This window comes from Phocoena sinus, chromosome 10 (genome assembly GCF_008692025.1).
Source record: "Phocoena sinus isolate mPhoSin1 chromosome 10, mPhoSin1.pri, whole genome shotgun sequence".
Classification (NCBI taxonomy): domain Eukaryota; kingdom Metazoa; phylum Chordata; class Mammalia; order Artiodactyla; family Phocoenidae; genus Phocoena; species Phocoena sinus.
In genome coordinates, this window is record NC_045772.1 from 6,153,353 (window position 1) to 6,168,003 (window position 14,651).

The 14,651-nt window shown below is 58.6% G+C and overlaps 1 protein-coding gene across 3 annotated transcripts; it reads right to left on the reverse strand.

Moving 5' to 3' along the window:
* Positions 1-2,999: 2,999 nt before the first annotated feature.
* Positions 3,000-14,651, reverse strand: TSPO (translocator protein). Of its 3 annotated transcripts, none has more exons than XM_032646615.1 (4): positions 14,514-14,651; positions 6,083-6,293; positions 3,914-4,052; positions 3,000-3,436 (listed from the first exon to the last, which is right to left on the reverse strand). In XM_032646615.1, the coding sequence occupies exons 2-4, from the start codon at positions 6,262-6,264 to the stop codon at positions 3,248-3,250; spliced, it is 510 nt and encodes a 169-aa protein (XP_032502506.1). In that variant the 5' UTR covers positions 6,265-6,293; positions 14,514-14,651; the 3' UTR covers positions 3,000-3,247. The 3 variants fall into 3 exon arrangements, with proteins under 3 accessions (XP_032502506.1, XP_032502508.1, XP_032502505.1); XM_032646617.1 differs by lacking the exon at positions 14,514-14,651 and adding an exon at positions 14,402-14,505; XM_032646614.1 differs by lacking the exon at positions 14,514-14,651 and adding an exon at positions 10,161-10,550.

A 14,651-nucleotide genomic window follows, 5' to 3' on the forward strand; every position in this document is an offset into this window, starting at 1 on the left:
GGGGGCCCCACCCTCATGACCTAATCACTCACTTCCCAAAAGCCCCACCAACTAACCATCACACTGGGGGTTAGGATTTCAGCATGAATTTGAGGGTATAAATAGGCAATAGTTCCTGACCCAAAGCTTGGTTTCCTAGCACTGGTTCCATTTCAGAGTGGGTTGCAGTAGGGACAGATGTGGAGCTGAGGCCCATCTCTGCATCATGACCAACACCCGGGAGCCTCGGTCCCGCTGTGAGCCCTGAATCCTGGCTCCGTGCTTACACCTGGGGCCCTCAGGGATGGAGTTCCCTCCTGCCTGATTCCTCATCCTGGGGGGGGGGGGGGATGATAGGAGACTGCCCACAGGACAGCGGGGGATGGTCCGTGGACCCTGTCAGCCGGCACAGTGGCGCCCCCTGGTGGTTTTGAAGGTTAAAACGAAAGCAGAGGGCCCCTGACACCCAGGCCAGGGCCCTTCCTGTGCCCCTCAGAACGGGTGCTCACACCAGGCTGTTCATCAGATGCCTCCCATGATGTTCCTGCTGGTTCCCAGTTAACTTGGGACCTGGTTGCCCAGTGCAATCCCAGTGGAATCAGCATAGTCGCTGGGATCAAAGGACCACGTGATCCAGGCTTTCCACAATTACAAATGTGCTTTCCCCCGATTCTAGAGGTCCTTACACCTCTGATCAGTGAAAATCAGACAACCCCCAGGAAGACCATCAAGCTGGGCTTCCAGGGTCCCAGAAGACTCGTTGCTGTGGAGACGGTTCCTATCCCTCTAGATACTTTCTGGTACCCATCTTCACCTGAGTCAGTTTCTCTGGGTTAAGAATTCATAAGTCAGACTCTGACGTTTGGGCTTGACAGGAGAGTCCCAGTAGCAGTGATAATTGTACCAAAGTTCTACAGGATGACACAGAAGAAATCCAAAAGGTGAAGCTTGAGATGCTGGCAGTGAAATTCAGAAAACGTCCCCAGTGATGACCTATGGCCAATAAACACGGCAGCTCTTTCATGGACACAGAATAGGATCTCTTGCTATAGGAGAGGCAGGCTTTCATCTTGCAGGGTCCAGAGCACAACCATAACATCAAAACGCCCGGCAAACAGAGTCGCTGTCGCTTCCCTGCTGATGACCAGCCAGCCCAGCCCTCTTGGGCTGTGTGAACTCTTGCTCGCATCTTTTATGGCTAGTCGGACCGAGAAGGGTTCAGACACACGGATTTAAGGAGATCTCAGTTGAATGAAGCAGCTCCAGGAGAGACGCAGACCAGAAGGACTTGACAGATCTGTGTGCTGTGGATTTTCCCATTAAACCGACACAGAGACTGTCAGAACCCTGAAGCCCCTCGTGGGTGGCGACAGCTCAGAAATGCCATCTAATCGAGAAGCACGGGGAGAGCATCGTGAGAAAGTAGCAAACAAAACAGCAGAACGCACCCTCCTCTTGCCCGTTTTCCCGGGTATTTCTATGGCCGTGTGTGTTTTTGTGGCCGGTAGAAAGGATGTGGGATGTTGCTAGAGATGAACAAACCCACGAATGTACGGAATGGAAAAAAGGGCTCTGCGTGAGCACCACTGAGAAGATTCCAGAAGCCTCAGGTACATTCAATGTGCTAAGTCTGGCAGGCACACGGGTGCCCACGATGCTCCAAGGAGCACCCCTGACCGTCTTGGAGAACTTTAGAAATAAATTAGTGAAAAGGATGTGCAGAGTCACCTATCTGACCCTTCTGCTCCAATGAGCATCAGAAGAACTGGGGAGGGACTTCCCGGGTGGTCCAGTGGGTAAGGCTCTGCACTCCCAATGCAGGGGGCCTGGGTTCGATCCCTGGTTGGGGAACTAGATCCCGAATGCTGCGGTGAAGATCCCGCATGCCACAACTAAGACCCAGCACAGCCAAAAATACATACATAAATAAATTTTTTTAAAAAAAGAACTGGGGAGCTGGCCGAGGGCTCAGCTAAGTGCTCGTGGCTACCAAGCTGCTGGATTCCTGAGCACAGTCTGTGGGACGTGAAATTCCACCAGAGTTGAGTGAGGGCGAAGTGACAGCCACTGAAAGAGCTGCCCCTTCTCTCAGAAGAATGCAGTCAGCTGTCTGCCCATCTCCTGGAGCGTTCCATACTGTTCGGTCACGTCCGGATGTGAGGACAGAAGAGGCAAGGTGAGAGGGAGGAGCGGCAAAAGCCACTGGCTGCCAAAATGAGTGTGAGCTCTAAATACGGAAATTTTATTTTTACTTAATTTGAATTAGCTTATTCAATGACCGAAACCAAAACAGACACGCAACAAAAAGGCCAGTAGCTTGGACCAGCCCTGGTCCTAGGAGTCTGCTGCCAGCCGCAGCACGGGTTGTAGGAACTCAGAGGGCGAGGAGTTGGCGCTCCAGCAGCAGCCTGGGTAAGAGGCTCTGCCCGGCCCCACTCCCAACAGCTGCCCGCACAGGTCATGGGTCCCCCAATTCGAAGCCGGGGGTGACACCTCCAAATCTGGGTGGACCTGGGCCGGGGAGGAGCTGTCTGCTGGGTTGGGGCATGGCCAATACTGCCTCTGACCTCGCCTCCCAGATGGAGTGTTTGCGAGGCTGTCCCTGACGGGGTGAGGCTGGCATGAGTCCCAGCACCCCAGGGACAGGTTGGTCGGCGTCCCCTGCTCTGGGCCCAGCCCCATCCTGGCTGAGGCCAGCAGAGGACCACGCTTGGCACCCGAGCAGAGTCAGGCATTGGACCAGGCAGGCTGTGAGCCTGTGCCCTTCAAGTGGCTGGGTTGGGCTTCCTGGACGTGAAGGAGGTGGGCAGGGCCTCCTCCCTCAGCTGCAGCTATGCCAGTGTCTGCTGCTCCACCCTGGACGGGCCACCTCGGCTCTTGGAAGGGTCCCGAGAATTGTGGCGAAGCCCCGGCCGGGCCCAACATCATCTGGATGATACAACTCAGACGCATCCATCAAGAGGACGAGCCCCTCACCCTCCCCACGGCCAAGGGTCCCACCCAAGTAAAAAGGCCACTGCCAGGAGGTTAAAAAACTTTATTTGGCTTATAAAATTCCACATTCTGACAGCGAGCTTCGAGCAGTGCAGAAAGCACAGGACTCTGTTTCTGGGGTGGGGGCTCGGCCTGGAGCACCTCTGAAACTGCTGGTGACCCCTGGGCTGAGACTGGACACACAGGCAGCCTGGCAGCCAGGAGAGCCCAGGGGCCACCACCACCAGCAACGCCTGACCCGCAGCGGCTGCAGTCCTCGGAGGGCGGGGCGCCTTCATTCCGAGAGCCGACGGCCACGGCTGTGGTCCTGGTTGTCCCGCCAGACGCAGTAGTTGAGCGTGGCCGCAAAGGCCAGCCAGGCCAGGTACGGGTAGAGCAGGCAGGCGGCCGGTGGGCTCACCTGGTGCCAGACCACGGCCGTGGCTGCCGCCACTCCACCCATCAGCAGGAGGTCCACCAGGGCCTGCACAGACACAGAGGGATGACAGGGAGGCCTGAGGCTCCACGTACCCATGGGGCTGTGTGTCCCAGCTGCCCACTACCACTACGCCTGAGGGAACTCTCCATCCGCCTCTCAGTGACCTGGTCAAGCCCCTCCCCCATTTTCTGCCTCAGTTTCCTCATCTGTAAAATGGGAACAATCGCCCTTCCCTGACTATGCCATGTGTGGGGTGCACAGCACCAGGTGTAATGTGGGTTCTCCTATACCAACGGCCCCTAAGCCCATCAGAGCCCCACAAGGTTTCCTGCATTGGAAGAAGAGCAGCTGAGGGGCCCTGGTACCCTAAGAGCTTCTGAGAAGACGTGAACCAGGAGCCAAGTGCCTCCCCTGCCCCCGCCTTTAGACCCTGACCCTGGGGGTCTGGGATATGATGCCCCATGTCCCCCAAGGGAGGGGCCGTCTCCAGGGACCAGGGAGACAAGCCAAGGTCACACTCACCCAACCCATTTGTCGGGCACCGAAGAAGAGGGGGGGCCATGCCCAGTTCAGAGCCAGCTGCCCAGCGTAGAGGCCCAGGGGAACCACAGCCTCCTTCGAGAAGCCCCCCAGCTCTTTCCAGATCATGTAGGAGCCATACCTGAAAGAGAGGCTGCCGGTCAGGGCACCAACAGGCAAGAGGCCAGGAGCCTCCCTGCAGGGCCGGAAGCCAAGCTCACCTCTGGGACCACACTCTGATGGCTCAGCCATGCCCTGCCACCGACTGCTGTGTGGCCTCAGGGAAGTTGCTTAACCTCTCTGGGCCTTTGTTTCTCATGGGGTTGCTGTGGAGATTCTACTTAATACACTGGCAGTGCCTAGGGCAGTACCTGGCACATGGGACACTCAATAAATATTTGACATTATTATCTTCATCAGTGCTGTAAAGGGGGAAGCACATAAGGCATGCAAGTAAACAGGATGGGACTTTTGGGCTGGGCCTTAGAGGATGAGTATGAGTTTGCCAGGGGGAGGCAACGAGGATATGCAAAGGCTTAGAGGCATGCACGAGACCCCTGAGTGAGCCTATGTTACTGGTGAAGTCTGGGGGGCACTGGGGAGGTGAAGCAGAAGAGGGCCTGGTCATGGGGCTCTTAGGGCCACAAGGACAACAATAACACCACCAATAATAATAGCTAATGCCCTCCAGCATTTACACACGCAGGCACCGCTCTTTCCGAGCATTAGCTCATTCATTCTCGTGATAACGTCATGAGATGGGCAGTACTACCACTCCCATGTTACAGGTGCAGAAACTGTGGCACAGACAGTCAAAGCGCTAAGGGCTCGTGGCAGGCGATCAGTAGGTGAGTCAGCATTTGAACCCGGGTGGTCTGAGGCCAGAGCCTGGGCTTTTTATTCTGTGAGGGGTTGGACCTTATCTGGACCACAGGGAGTTTCCACGGGGTTCCACAAGAGAGGTGCCAGATTTATGCTCCATCAGGATGTTGATGGTGGTGGGAGGCCTGGAGGCTGGAGCAAGTTAAGGCAGAAACAGTGGTGCCTGGGCCGGGACGGGGAGGAGAAAGCAGGATGCAGGAGGGCCTGGGGCTGGCAGAGGGTGTGGCCCAGGTGACACCCAGGTTTCCAGGACTATCTTACTCCCATCAGAACCCTGGGGCGGACTTCCCTGGTGGCCCAGTGGTTAAGAGTCTGCCTGCCAATGCTGGGGACATGGGTTCAATCCCTGGTCCGGGAAGATCCCACATGCCACAGAGCAACTGAGCTTGTGAGCCACAACTACTGACGCCCGCGCGCCCAGCGCCCGTGCTCCACAAGAGAAGCCACCGCAATGAGAAGCCCGCGCCCCGTAAAGGAGAGTAGCCCCCGCTTGCCACAACTAGAGAAAGCCCGCGCGCGCAGCAACGCAGCCCTAAATAAATAAATAAATAAAAGTGTTTTAAATTAAAAAAAAAAAGAACCCTGGGGCGTCAGCCTGGTCTCTGCTACCTGCCCTCTGCAGCCCCACCCTGCACTGGGCTGGGACAGAACCAGTATGCAGGGAACTTTCCAGAGAAGGGTGGGAAGCAGACCAGTCTCCTGGGTGCGGTTCCCACTGGAGCCACCGGGGGGTGGCGTGGGGGGGGGGCACTCCCCCATCCAGTCCTGCTTTGCCTGGTGGCAGTTCCTGGGTCTAGTCCAGGAAATCCTGTAGGGTCCCGACTCCAAAGCCCTGTGTCTGTGGGAGGTCCCTTGTCAAATGGGGGGGTCATGAAAATTAACCGAGACAAAGCCTGTCACCAGGCAGGTGCTCGACAAATGGCTACTATTACTGCTGTTCTTACTGCTACCGACCTTGGAAGCATCCACATGCCCACGTCTGAACTTTGCACACTGAGCCGGCCTCACCCGGCTGTTGTGAAAACAGCCAGAATGCCAGTACGGGGTTGCCCGCCCCTCCCAGGAGGCCCCAGAGGAAAAAGTTCAGTTGTGCAACCAACAGGCCCCATAGTTTTCTCCACCCTCACTTGCCAAACGAGGCCAGGAAGTGGTGCCCGCTGCCCCGGGAACACCTGCACAGTTCCCACTCTGGAGGAGAAGCTCTGCCCTTGGGCCTGGGCCTCGCCCTGCCCTGCCTGCCCCGGCAGGTGGACAGGCCCAGCTGCCAGGCCAGCACCCATGCCCACCTACCCCATGGCCGAGTACAGCGTGCCCCAGATGGGAGCCAGCGTCCAGCGGGGCGGGTGCCACAAGGGCTTCTGCAGGCCGGCGTACCAGCGGAGACTCTCCTCGCGGATATAGTGGGAGCCCAGGAAGCCCCCCAGACTGGGCACCAGCGTGAAGCCCACGGCGGCCACCCAGGGCGGGGCCATTGCTGCTGCAGCTGCTGTTCCGGAAAGTTCTGAAAGAGAAGACAGGGCTGGGGTGAGAGGCGGTGATGCTCCAGAGCTGGGGTGGGGCCTCCCCTGGCGTTTCCTGAGGACCTACTGTGCACAAACCAGGGGTGGGTCTGTTACCAGCCCCTCATCACTCATGGATCAACCAGTCAATTGATGGAACATGCAGGAGGTGCAGAAAAGATGTGTGAGGTTGGGGGGCCGGTGCTGAGTCCGCCCTGCAGCCCCACCCAGCCCAAGGGCCCCAGGGAGTGCGCTTCCACCCCCACCCCCACCCCCACCCATGAGGCTGCCCTGTCGGCTGCACGTCCACCCCCGCTCCAGCTGCCAGGCTCCTGTGCTCTCTCACCCTCACCCTTGACCTTGGGTCTCCTGGCAAGTGACCCCTCCTCTCTGCTGCCTCAATCACGGCCAGTTTGGGTCCCCCCACCAAGAAGGCTGCCCAATTCTCCCTCCCCGGGCGGTATTGTGAGGCCGCCTCGGTCCACACCCTGCGCCTGACGCTCCAATACTTCTCATTCAGTCATTCGTCATTCATTTCAACAACAGGTAGCAGACAGAGCTTGGCTCGAATACCCGCTCCCCACCAACATACTGTGGCCTCCGGCAAATGAACAGGACATCAACGTGGCCGACCTGGGTCCAGCCCAGTGTAGGGGGGTCTCTTTGTACATCATCCCACGGGCCCACCCTGAAATCACCTCCCCTTCCCTGTGTTCCAGAGAGGGAAAACAGCCTCCCTGGGGTCACACAGCACTCTGGGGTCAGGCTCTGCCCAGGTCGAAAAGCTGCTGGGCCCTGACGCCCAGGGCCATGGACGTGGTGGGTGGAAAGGGACAGAGTTTAAGGCTGGTGAGGGCCCCTCAGCAGCCCTGAGAGGCTGACGGGGCTCAGGGCAAGGAAGGCCTGGATGCTGTCACCACTACCTCCAGGGCTGGAGCCCCCCAGGCAGGGACAGAGGGGACCCAATCTTCAGGTCTCTCCATTCTGCTCGTCAAACACTTCCCCTTGCCCAGCAGCCCCCAGGTCTGTGCCGAGGACCTACTAGGCGCCCAGCAGTGCTCAAGGCTCCCGGGGAGCTGAGCTCATTGGGGCTGAGAGTCCAGCCAGACAGCAAGCGGGGCCCTGGGCTGGGGTCGGGGGCCAGCTCTGCCTAACCTGCTGTGGGACCCCAAGCCTATCAGCACCCCCAACTGGGCCTCGGTTTCCCCACCACAAAATGAAGGGGCTGAGCTCCTGCTAACACGCCCTGACTCTAGTTGGAGAAGCCGGAGTGTCTGTAGGAGATAAGAAGCCACACAGATGGATTATGTTCAACAAACTTGCAGGACGGCCTGCTGGGGTGGGGGCTGGGCACCCACGGCGGATGGAGCGGAAGAGGCCCAGACCTCAGACAGGGCACCCCGACCCGGGATCAGAGAGAAGATGGTGCTAGAAGGGCACGGAGCACTTTCTCCCAGGACACGGGAGGGGACTGCGGCGGGGGAGGAGAGAGGCACGAGGCAGACGGGGCAGCAGGTACCGGGAAGAGGCCTTGCCCATCCGGAGGCAGTGGGGAGCCATCGGGGCTTCCGGGTGGAGGGCGAAGGCTGCCCAGGGCAGAAGGGGCAGCTGCTGGCCTGGGGCGGCACGAAGCTCCGTGAGATGCAGAAGCAACCTCAGTGCCCAACACCGGGGACTGTTAAGGATGGGTCAACCCCCAAGTCCAGCTTGGAGGACTCTTTAATGATGTGAAAACTGTCCTCAACATAACATTAAGTGCAGAAAGCAGAATATAAAATTGATACAGAATTATCCCAATTTTAGCAAAAAATGGATATGCATTTTAAAAACGGTAACAAGTGCGTGAAGATGTTAGCAGCCATCACCCTCATAAAACAAACACCTCCTGGGGAACGGCTGTGAGCCTGGCCCGGGCACAGGCCCGACCCAAACACTGTCTTTCTGTCCTCACCCTTTGAGGGACCCACACCATCTTATCCCACCTGCCGACGGACCCATGGTGCAGAGCGGCGGGGGCGTTTGCCCAGGGCCCCTCCACAAGCGGGTAGCTTGGGAGTCTAAGGCCCACACGCAGCAGAGGGATTTACGATGCTTTGTTATTGCTTTCCGAAATGTCTATAATGAGCATACTTTCAAAAGGAACAGTCGGAGAGTGTCAGGCATCCAGCAGAATCCGGCTCTGCCATCTAGTGACTCTGATTCCTCCCCCCCGGGCCTCAGTTTTCTCGCCTGTCGAGTGGGGACAGTGAGCTCATTCCCCACGATCACTGCACAGATGAGCCATGAGGATGAACACTGCCCAGGGCTGGCTGGTGACAAGTAAAGGTTCCTGTGCTTCTCCCCCGCCCCTCTCACCCCACCCCCCGGCCCTCTGGTTTCCAGGGTGCACACAAGTGTTCCTGGGGTGGGGGCGAGGGTCTGATCTCACCACAGTATGAAGGCCCACCTCTCCCGGGGCCAGGAGAGCACTGGTCCCGTGCTGCTGCCAGGTGGATGTGGAGCCCTGGGACCCAGCCACCACTGGGTCATCTCGGGGGAGCCCAGGCCACCTCAGCCAGCTTTCTCACCTACGCCATGGGGCACAGCCCTGCTCAGCCTGTTTAATAAATGTGTTGAATCCACAGCCAAGTGACAGCCCTTCGGCAACCCTAACAAGCTGTGTTCAGTGCCTGAGGGCTCCCCTGGACCGTGACCTGAGCTGGGCAGGTGGGAGGGCTTCACCTCGCACTGACTCTCACACACAGATAGGGACACGGAGGCCCAGGGGGTCGGGGGCTGAACTGTGCCTTTTCCCAGGAAGGTCCCAATTTATGCCCACTTTGTTCCAAAAGAATGGCCCCCCTCCCTCTCAGCAGTGCTCCTTTTACAGGTGACCAAGGTTAATGCCACCAGTGTAAGACACATGACACGGTTCACAGAAGTGGACACACTCGCTCTGGTATTCGTGCCCCAAACACAAACCCCAGTCCAATCATGAGAAAACGTCACAATCCCAGACGGAGGAACATTCGACCAAATACCTGGCCTGCGTTCTAGCACTCTTGAAAAGGGTCAAGGTCACGAAAGGCAAGGAAGGACGGAGGGAAATGTCACCGACTAAGGACAAATAACAGCTAAACGCAATGTGGGATCCCAGACGGTTGGGGTCCTGGGCCAGCTGAGCACGTTAGCGGGGTTACCGGCATGGTGTGAATTTCCTGGTTCCACTAGGGGAAGCTGGGTGAAGGGTACGCAGCAACTCTCTGCACGACCTTTGTAACTTTACTGCAAGTCTAAAATTAGTTCAAAATGAAACATTAAAAAGAAAAGAAGGGGCTTCCCTGGTGGCGCAGTGGTTGAGAGTCCGCCAGCCGATGCAGGGGACACGGGTTCGTGCCCTGGTCCGGGAAGATCTCACATGCCGCGGAGCGGCTGGGCCCGTGAGCCATGGCCGCTGAGCCTGCGCGTCCGGAGCCTGTGCTCCGCAACGGGAGAGGCCACAGCAGTGACAGGCCCGCGTACCGCAAAAAAAAAAAAAGAAAAAAAAAGAAAAGAAGGACCCTGGTTTGGACACTAACACGCACAGTCTCTGCTTCGGTCCCTAAGCCCCACCCCGACCCATCTGCCACCAAGGCCCCTCAGAGTTTCCTGACCATTTATTTGTTTTCTATTTCTTATTGCTCTTGGTTAATGGAAATGAGAGTCATATAACATAAAATGAACCATTTTAAAGTGCACAGTTCAGTGGCATTTGGTACATTTCCCAATGTCGTGCAACCATCTATACCAAGTTCCACCCCCAAAGACGCCCACCCATCAGCTCACTCCCCGTTCCTCCCTCCCCCGGCCCCTGGCAACCACCCACCTGCCTTCCGTCCCTGTGGATTTACCTTTTCCACACATTTCACATAAATGGGATCCCACGTTATGTGGACTTTGGGGGTCCGGCTTCTCTCACTGAGCGTGTTTTCAAGGCTCACCCACGTTGTAGCCTGGGTCCATACTTCTCCCCAAGGCGTTGTGGGCAGGGGCACTCGTGTCACCCCGCCACGGCACCCAGCCGGTGCCCGGGAAATCCCCAGCGTGCCAGCCGACGGGGCTGGAGAGCCCACCACCCTGGTCCCTTGCTGTGCAGAACAAACACACCCAGGAAGAGGTGGTGGCTCTCCCCTCTGCGGTGACAGAGTAAGGCCTGAGCCCACGCTTCTGCTCAGCTTTCCAGGCTGCTGTGTTTATGCACCACTGGGCCAAGGGGATTAAAGGGTCTGCCCAGCCTGAGGGTCAGAAAACAGGTCAAATGCCCCACATGGAGACAGCTCAGGCAAGGAGCTTCCTGGGGCCTCACGGGGACTGCCAGGCTCTTGAATCACCCGATTAGGGGACCCACCAAGCTGAGTCATGCTGGGCTGGGCTGGGCTGGGCTGGGCAGGGCGGGGCAGCTGGCCCAAGCAGGCCTGAGAGAGATCCATCCCGTGATGGGGTTAGGGTTAGGGTTTGGGTTAGAGTCACTCCAGTGGCCAGGAGGGGGCGCAGGGCTCAGGCAGAGACGCAAAGCCACCCACCTGCCCTTTATCTGTTTCCGTCAGAAGGTGACTAAGCGCCCACCTTGGCCCTGCCTGCAGTTTTCTTGGTGAAGCCAAGCCAAAGCTCCTCTCTGGGCCTCGGTTTCCCCTTACATCAGGTGGGTGTAACCTGCCCTGTGTGCCTCATGGGGCTGTGGGCAGGCTCAAGGGAGGTCCAGATAAGCCAGGGGATGTGGGGGTCAGTGTTGGGGACCACTCATGCCTCCAGGAGAAGAAGCAGCCACATGGCGCAGACCCAAGGCTGAGAAAATGTCAGCCGGTTGGTCACCCAACGCTCAGTGGGTGAAAATGCTTCCAAAAGGCCCCGCCCTCAAGGCCTGGGGCCACTGAAACACAGGCCAAGAAGGGCAAAGCAGAGAGCTCAGGCCCTGGGGTCAGGAGACCTTGCAAGGCCTTCGGGAGGGGTGGGGGGCGGAGCCTGGTGCAGGGCCCAGCTGTATTCATCCTGGGTCGTCGCGGCTTCACAACAGCCGCAGGGGTGAGGCCAGCTGCTTCTCTTCTCAGGCCCCGAGTTCCACATCTCTCGGCCTCCATAGTGGGCTCCACTTTCCAGATGAGGAAACCGAGGCACAGGGAGTCACAGAACTTTCCAGGTCTGGGTGACTCTGAGACCTCCTGAAACACCCCTCCAGCTCCTGATCTGGGAGTCTGCTGGCCTCAGCTCTGGGCCACACAGCCAGTCACAAGGATGGGCTGTGTCACCTCCCCTCTTCAGCTTCCTCCTCCATCGTGACCAGGTGCTTAAGCCCTGCCCCAGAAACCTGCGGGGGGGCCCAGGGCTCATCTCAGGCCACTCCCACCCCACCTCAGCCATTCCACCCCCTGCCTGGGCGCCAGAGGATTCTCTCAGGACCAACAGCCTCACTCCCTCCAGCACCAGGGCCAAGTTCCCAGCGCCAACGAGGCATCAGGTCCCAGCTGGGCCCGTGGGCAGCAGTTTCGGGATCGGAATCCTCCCTGCCCCTGGGGTGAGACTCAGGATCTCTCTCCTAGCGACGCTTCACTCCTGGGCCTCTGCGGCCCGTCTGTGAAGGGGAGGTGGCGGCAGTGGGCCTCGGGAGGAGCTTTCTGTTCTCTGAGGCCTCCCTATAGAAGGTGACAGGAACGGCTGCTCAGAAACAGAACAGTTTTGCCGCTTCTCTGGTCCCCACCTCCGAGCTGTACCCAGCCCCTCCTGGGCCTTATGTCTCCTTCAAGCCACCACCGATGGTCTCAGGGACCTTTTTTTTTAAAATGACTCACAGCTAATCGTCCTCATTATAACCTCTGTTAATCTTTTTCATTATGAAAGTATCCAATGTAACAGACAGCAGGTCTGGAAACCCAGCTGGTCTGGGATGTGGGGGGGGCTGGGGGTGACAAAGGGGAATCTGCTTTACGGAGAATGACTATTGAGACAGCATGCTCAGGCATTGTTTGCACAATCAAAAATGAGTAAAAGAAAATATAAATAAGAGACAGATTCAGAAATGAAGTAATGAAAAGTCAAAAGTGTATACGGCACAAAGTACGCTCGCCCCCTGTCAGCACCTCCCCTACCCCCGCTCAGCGATCCACTGTCAGCGGTTTCTGGTTTCTGGCTGAACCAGCTGGACACCATTCAGTCATGGCCAGGCAGACACACACACACACACACACACACACACACACACACACACACATTCCAGGCACACACTCCTCTGGGTATGCACTGTGGAGGAAGCAGGGCTTTGAAATCAGACCACGAGCATTTGAACCCCAGCTGCACTGCTCCGTGCCCCTGGGCAGTTTCTTGGGTGAGCGTCAGTTTCCCCCCAGTTCAGAGGCTCCCTTGGAGGCCCAGGGCTCTTTCTGAGGCTCCCTCTGCGGAAGCTGAGCAGCCTGTCTCCCTGCTCCCCGAAGAGCCTTTCTCCTCAGCCCCTTTCCCGACCAGTGGACAAGAGCTACTGCTTCCTGGGAGCGGCCCCTGGCCTCCCGCTGCCCTGTGTCGGGGTCCCCACGCCACTCCCCACAGAGACACTGGGGCCCTCGGCCCACATCCAAGCAGCCTGGCCTTTGGGCCGCGGGCCTGCTGTGCACCAGGCACTCTGGGCCGTGCTCCTTGTACACAGCCTCCTCCTTGGCCGTGACCCTTTGGGACACCCTCAGTCACACATCCTTAGGGGAGGCTCGAGTCCTGCCCCTGCCCCTGCCGTCCACCCTGCACATGTGGCTGGTACCAGGTACCATCGTGCCCTAGCAGGCCAGCCCGAGAGGCTCCCAATCCGGGCCAGGCCACAGGCCTCGGCAAGGCTGGCTCTGGCACTCAGCCATGTGTTCACAGCTGGAAGCCCCCCTGTAAGCAGATAGGGTCGAGTGCCCCCCAAGGAAGAGAACCACTCATGGCTTTCTTGACACAAGAGAAGCCATTTTAGGCCTAAGCCGTTTTGTGATCTAAGCCTGGCCACAGGGCTTGCCCTTGAACAGGCCTCTAATAATCTTAAGGGAATGAAAGAACAGACAACTGTTATCAGGCAAGAGAAATAACAATAGCAAAGATAATAAATCAGTTGTAAAGACTCCCAGTTCTGTCTCAGTGGTAAAGGTTACCCCGAAACACGTTTTTGAGCTGTTTTGCAGAATTTAAACACATCTCCCTACCCCCACCCCAAGTGCTCAGCTACCAGATCAGCTGGAACCTAAGGGACAAGAAGCTGACCTTTGCTGACCCGTCGTAACTTCAATCAACTAAAGCTTGGACTCTATAGACCTCTGCCCCAATTCTATGTTGAATTCTCCCCTGCTCAAGCCCCTTCATGAATATGCAGCTTAAAACTTCCCCAGTTTTGCTGTTTGGGGAGACACTTCTTTGGGAAAGCTCGAAGGCGCTCTCCTTACTTGTTGGAAGAAATAAATCCTTCCTTCTCTCCTCGGCTTGCTTGTGCCTTTTGGCTCCGCACCACCCACCGAGAGGTGAACCCAGTTTTCCGGGAACACCATGACACCTCCCACCTGGGCTCCCAGCTCCTTTGCAGGAGGGGCAGGGGACAGGCAAGTCCCAGGGGATGCCCTGCCCACACCGGGACGTGTAGGTTACAGCGCACCTGAGCACTTGACGGGGATCTAGGGACCCGGTCCTAAGGCTCCGCGGGGCCTTCACTGCCTTTGGACAAATAACCTCCCCTTCTCTGGCCTGGGTTTCCTCCCCTAGAAATGGGGTGTCTCAAGTGGATCAGGAGCCCGAGGTCTCCCAGGCACTTTGTGACCCTCAAGGTATCCCGCTCCTCCACTCCCGCCCTCTGCCGGCCGCGGCTGCTCAACTACCGGATTGGGCGGAAAGGCGGGGTGCCTGGTCCCTCCCGCGGCTCCGCTTCCCGCGGGACCCGAGGGCCCAGCGGGGTGCGGCGGGGCGGGGGTGCCCAAGTTCCCCCTTCCGCGCCCCCAATCCCGCCGGAACCCGGCCGCGCAGGAGCGCCGACCGCTGAGGCCAGGGCCGGGGGGCGGGGGGGGTCACCACCCCCCTCCCGCCGGCCGACCCAATGGCCGGGTCCCTAGTGCTGCCCCCCGGCCGCCCCATGGGTCCCCGTCACCTCCCGCCGCAGTTTCCCCTCGGGCCCCGCGCCGGCGGGCGGGCGCTGTCGGGGGTCGCTGCCGCGCGGGGCCCCCTTCCCGCCGCCTCTTCGAAGCCCCGAACCCACTCACCGGCGACGACGACTCGCTAGGGGAAGGGCACTGCGCGACGGGAGGTGGGGGCCGGGCCCGGATCCGGACCCGCCCGCGAGGCCCCGCCCACCCCGGCCCCGCCCGGCTTGGCTGGAAACCCGGGCGGCGGCTGCCGAC

Excerpts from the sequence above, each read along its gene's own strand:
- TSPO (XM_032646614.1), bottom strand. Across the intron at positions 4,053-6,082 it reads ACGCTGTACTCGGCCATGGG|GTATGGCTCCTACATGATCT; the intron begins GTAGGTGGGCAT and ends CCTCTCTTTCAG. Across the intron at positions 3,437-3,913 it reads GTGCCCGACAAATGGGTTGG|GCCCTGGTGGACCTCCTGCT; the intron begins GTGAGTGTGACC and ends GTGTCTGTGCAG.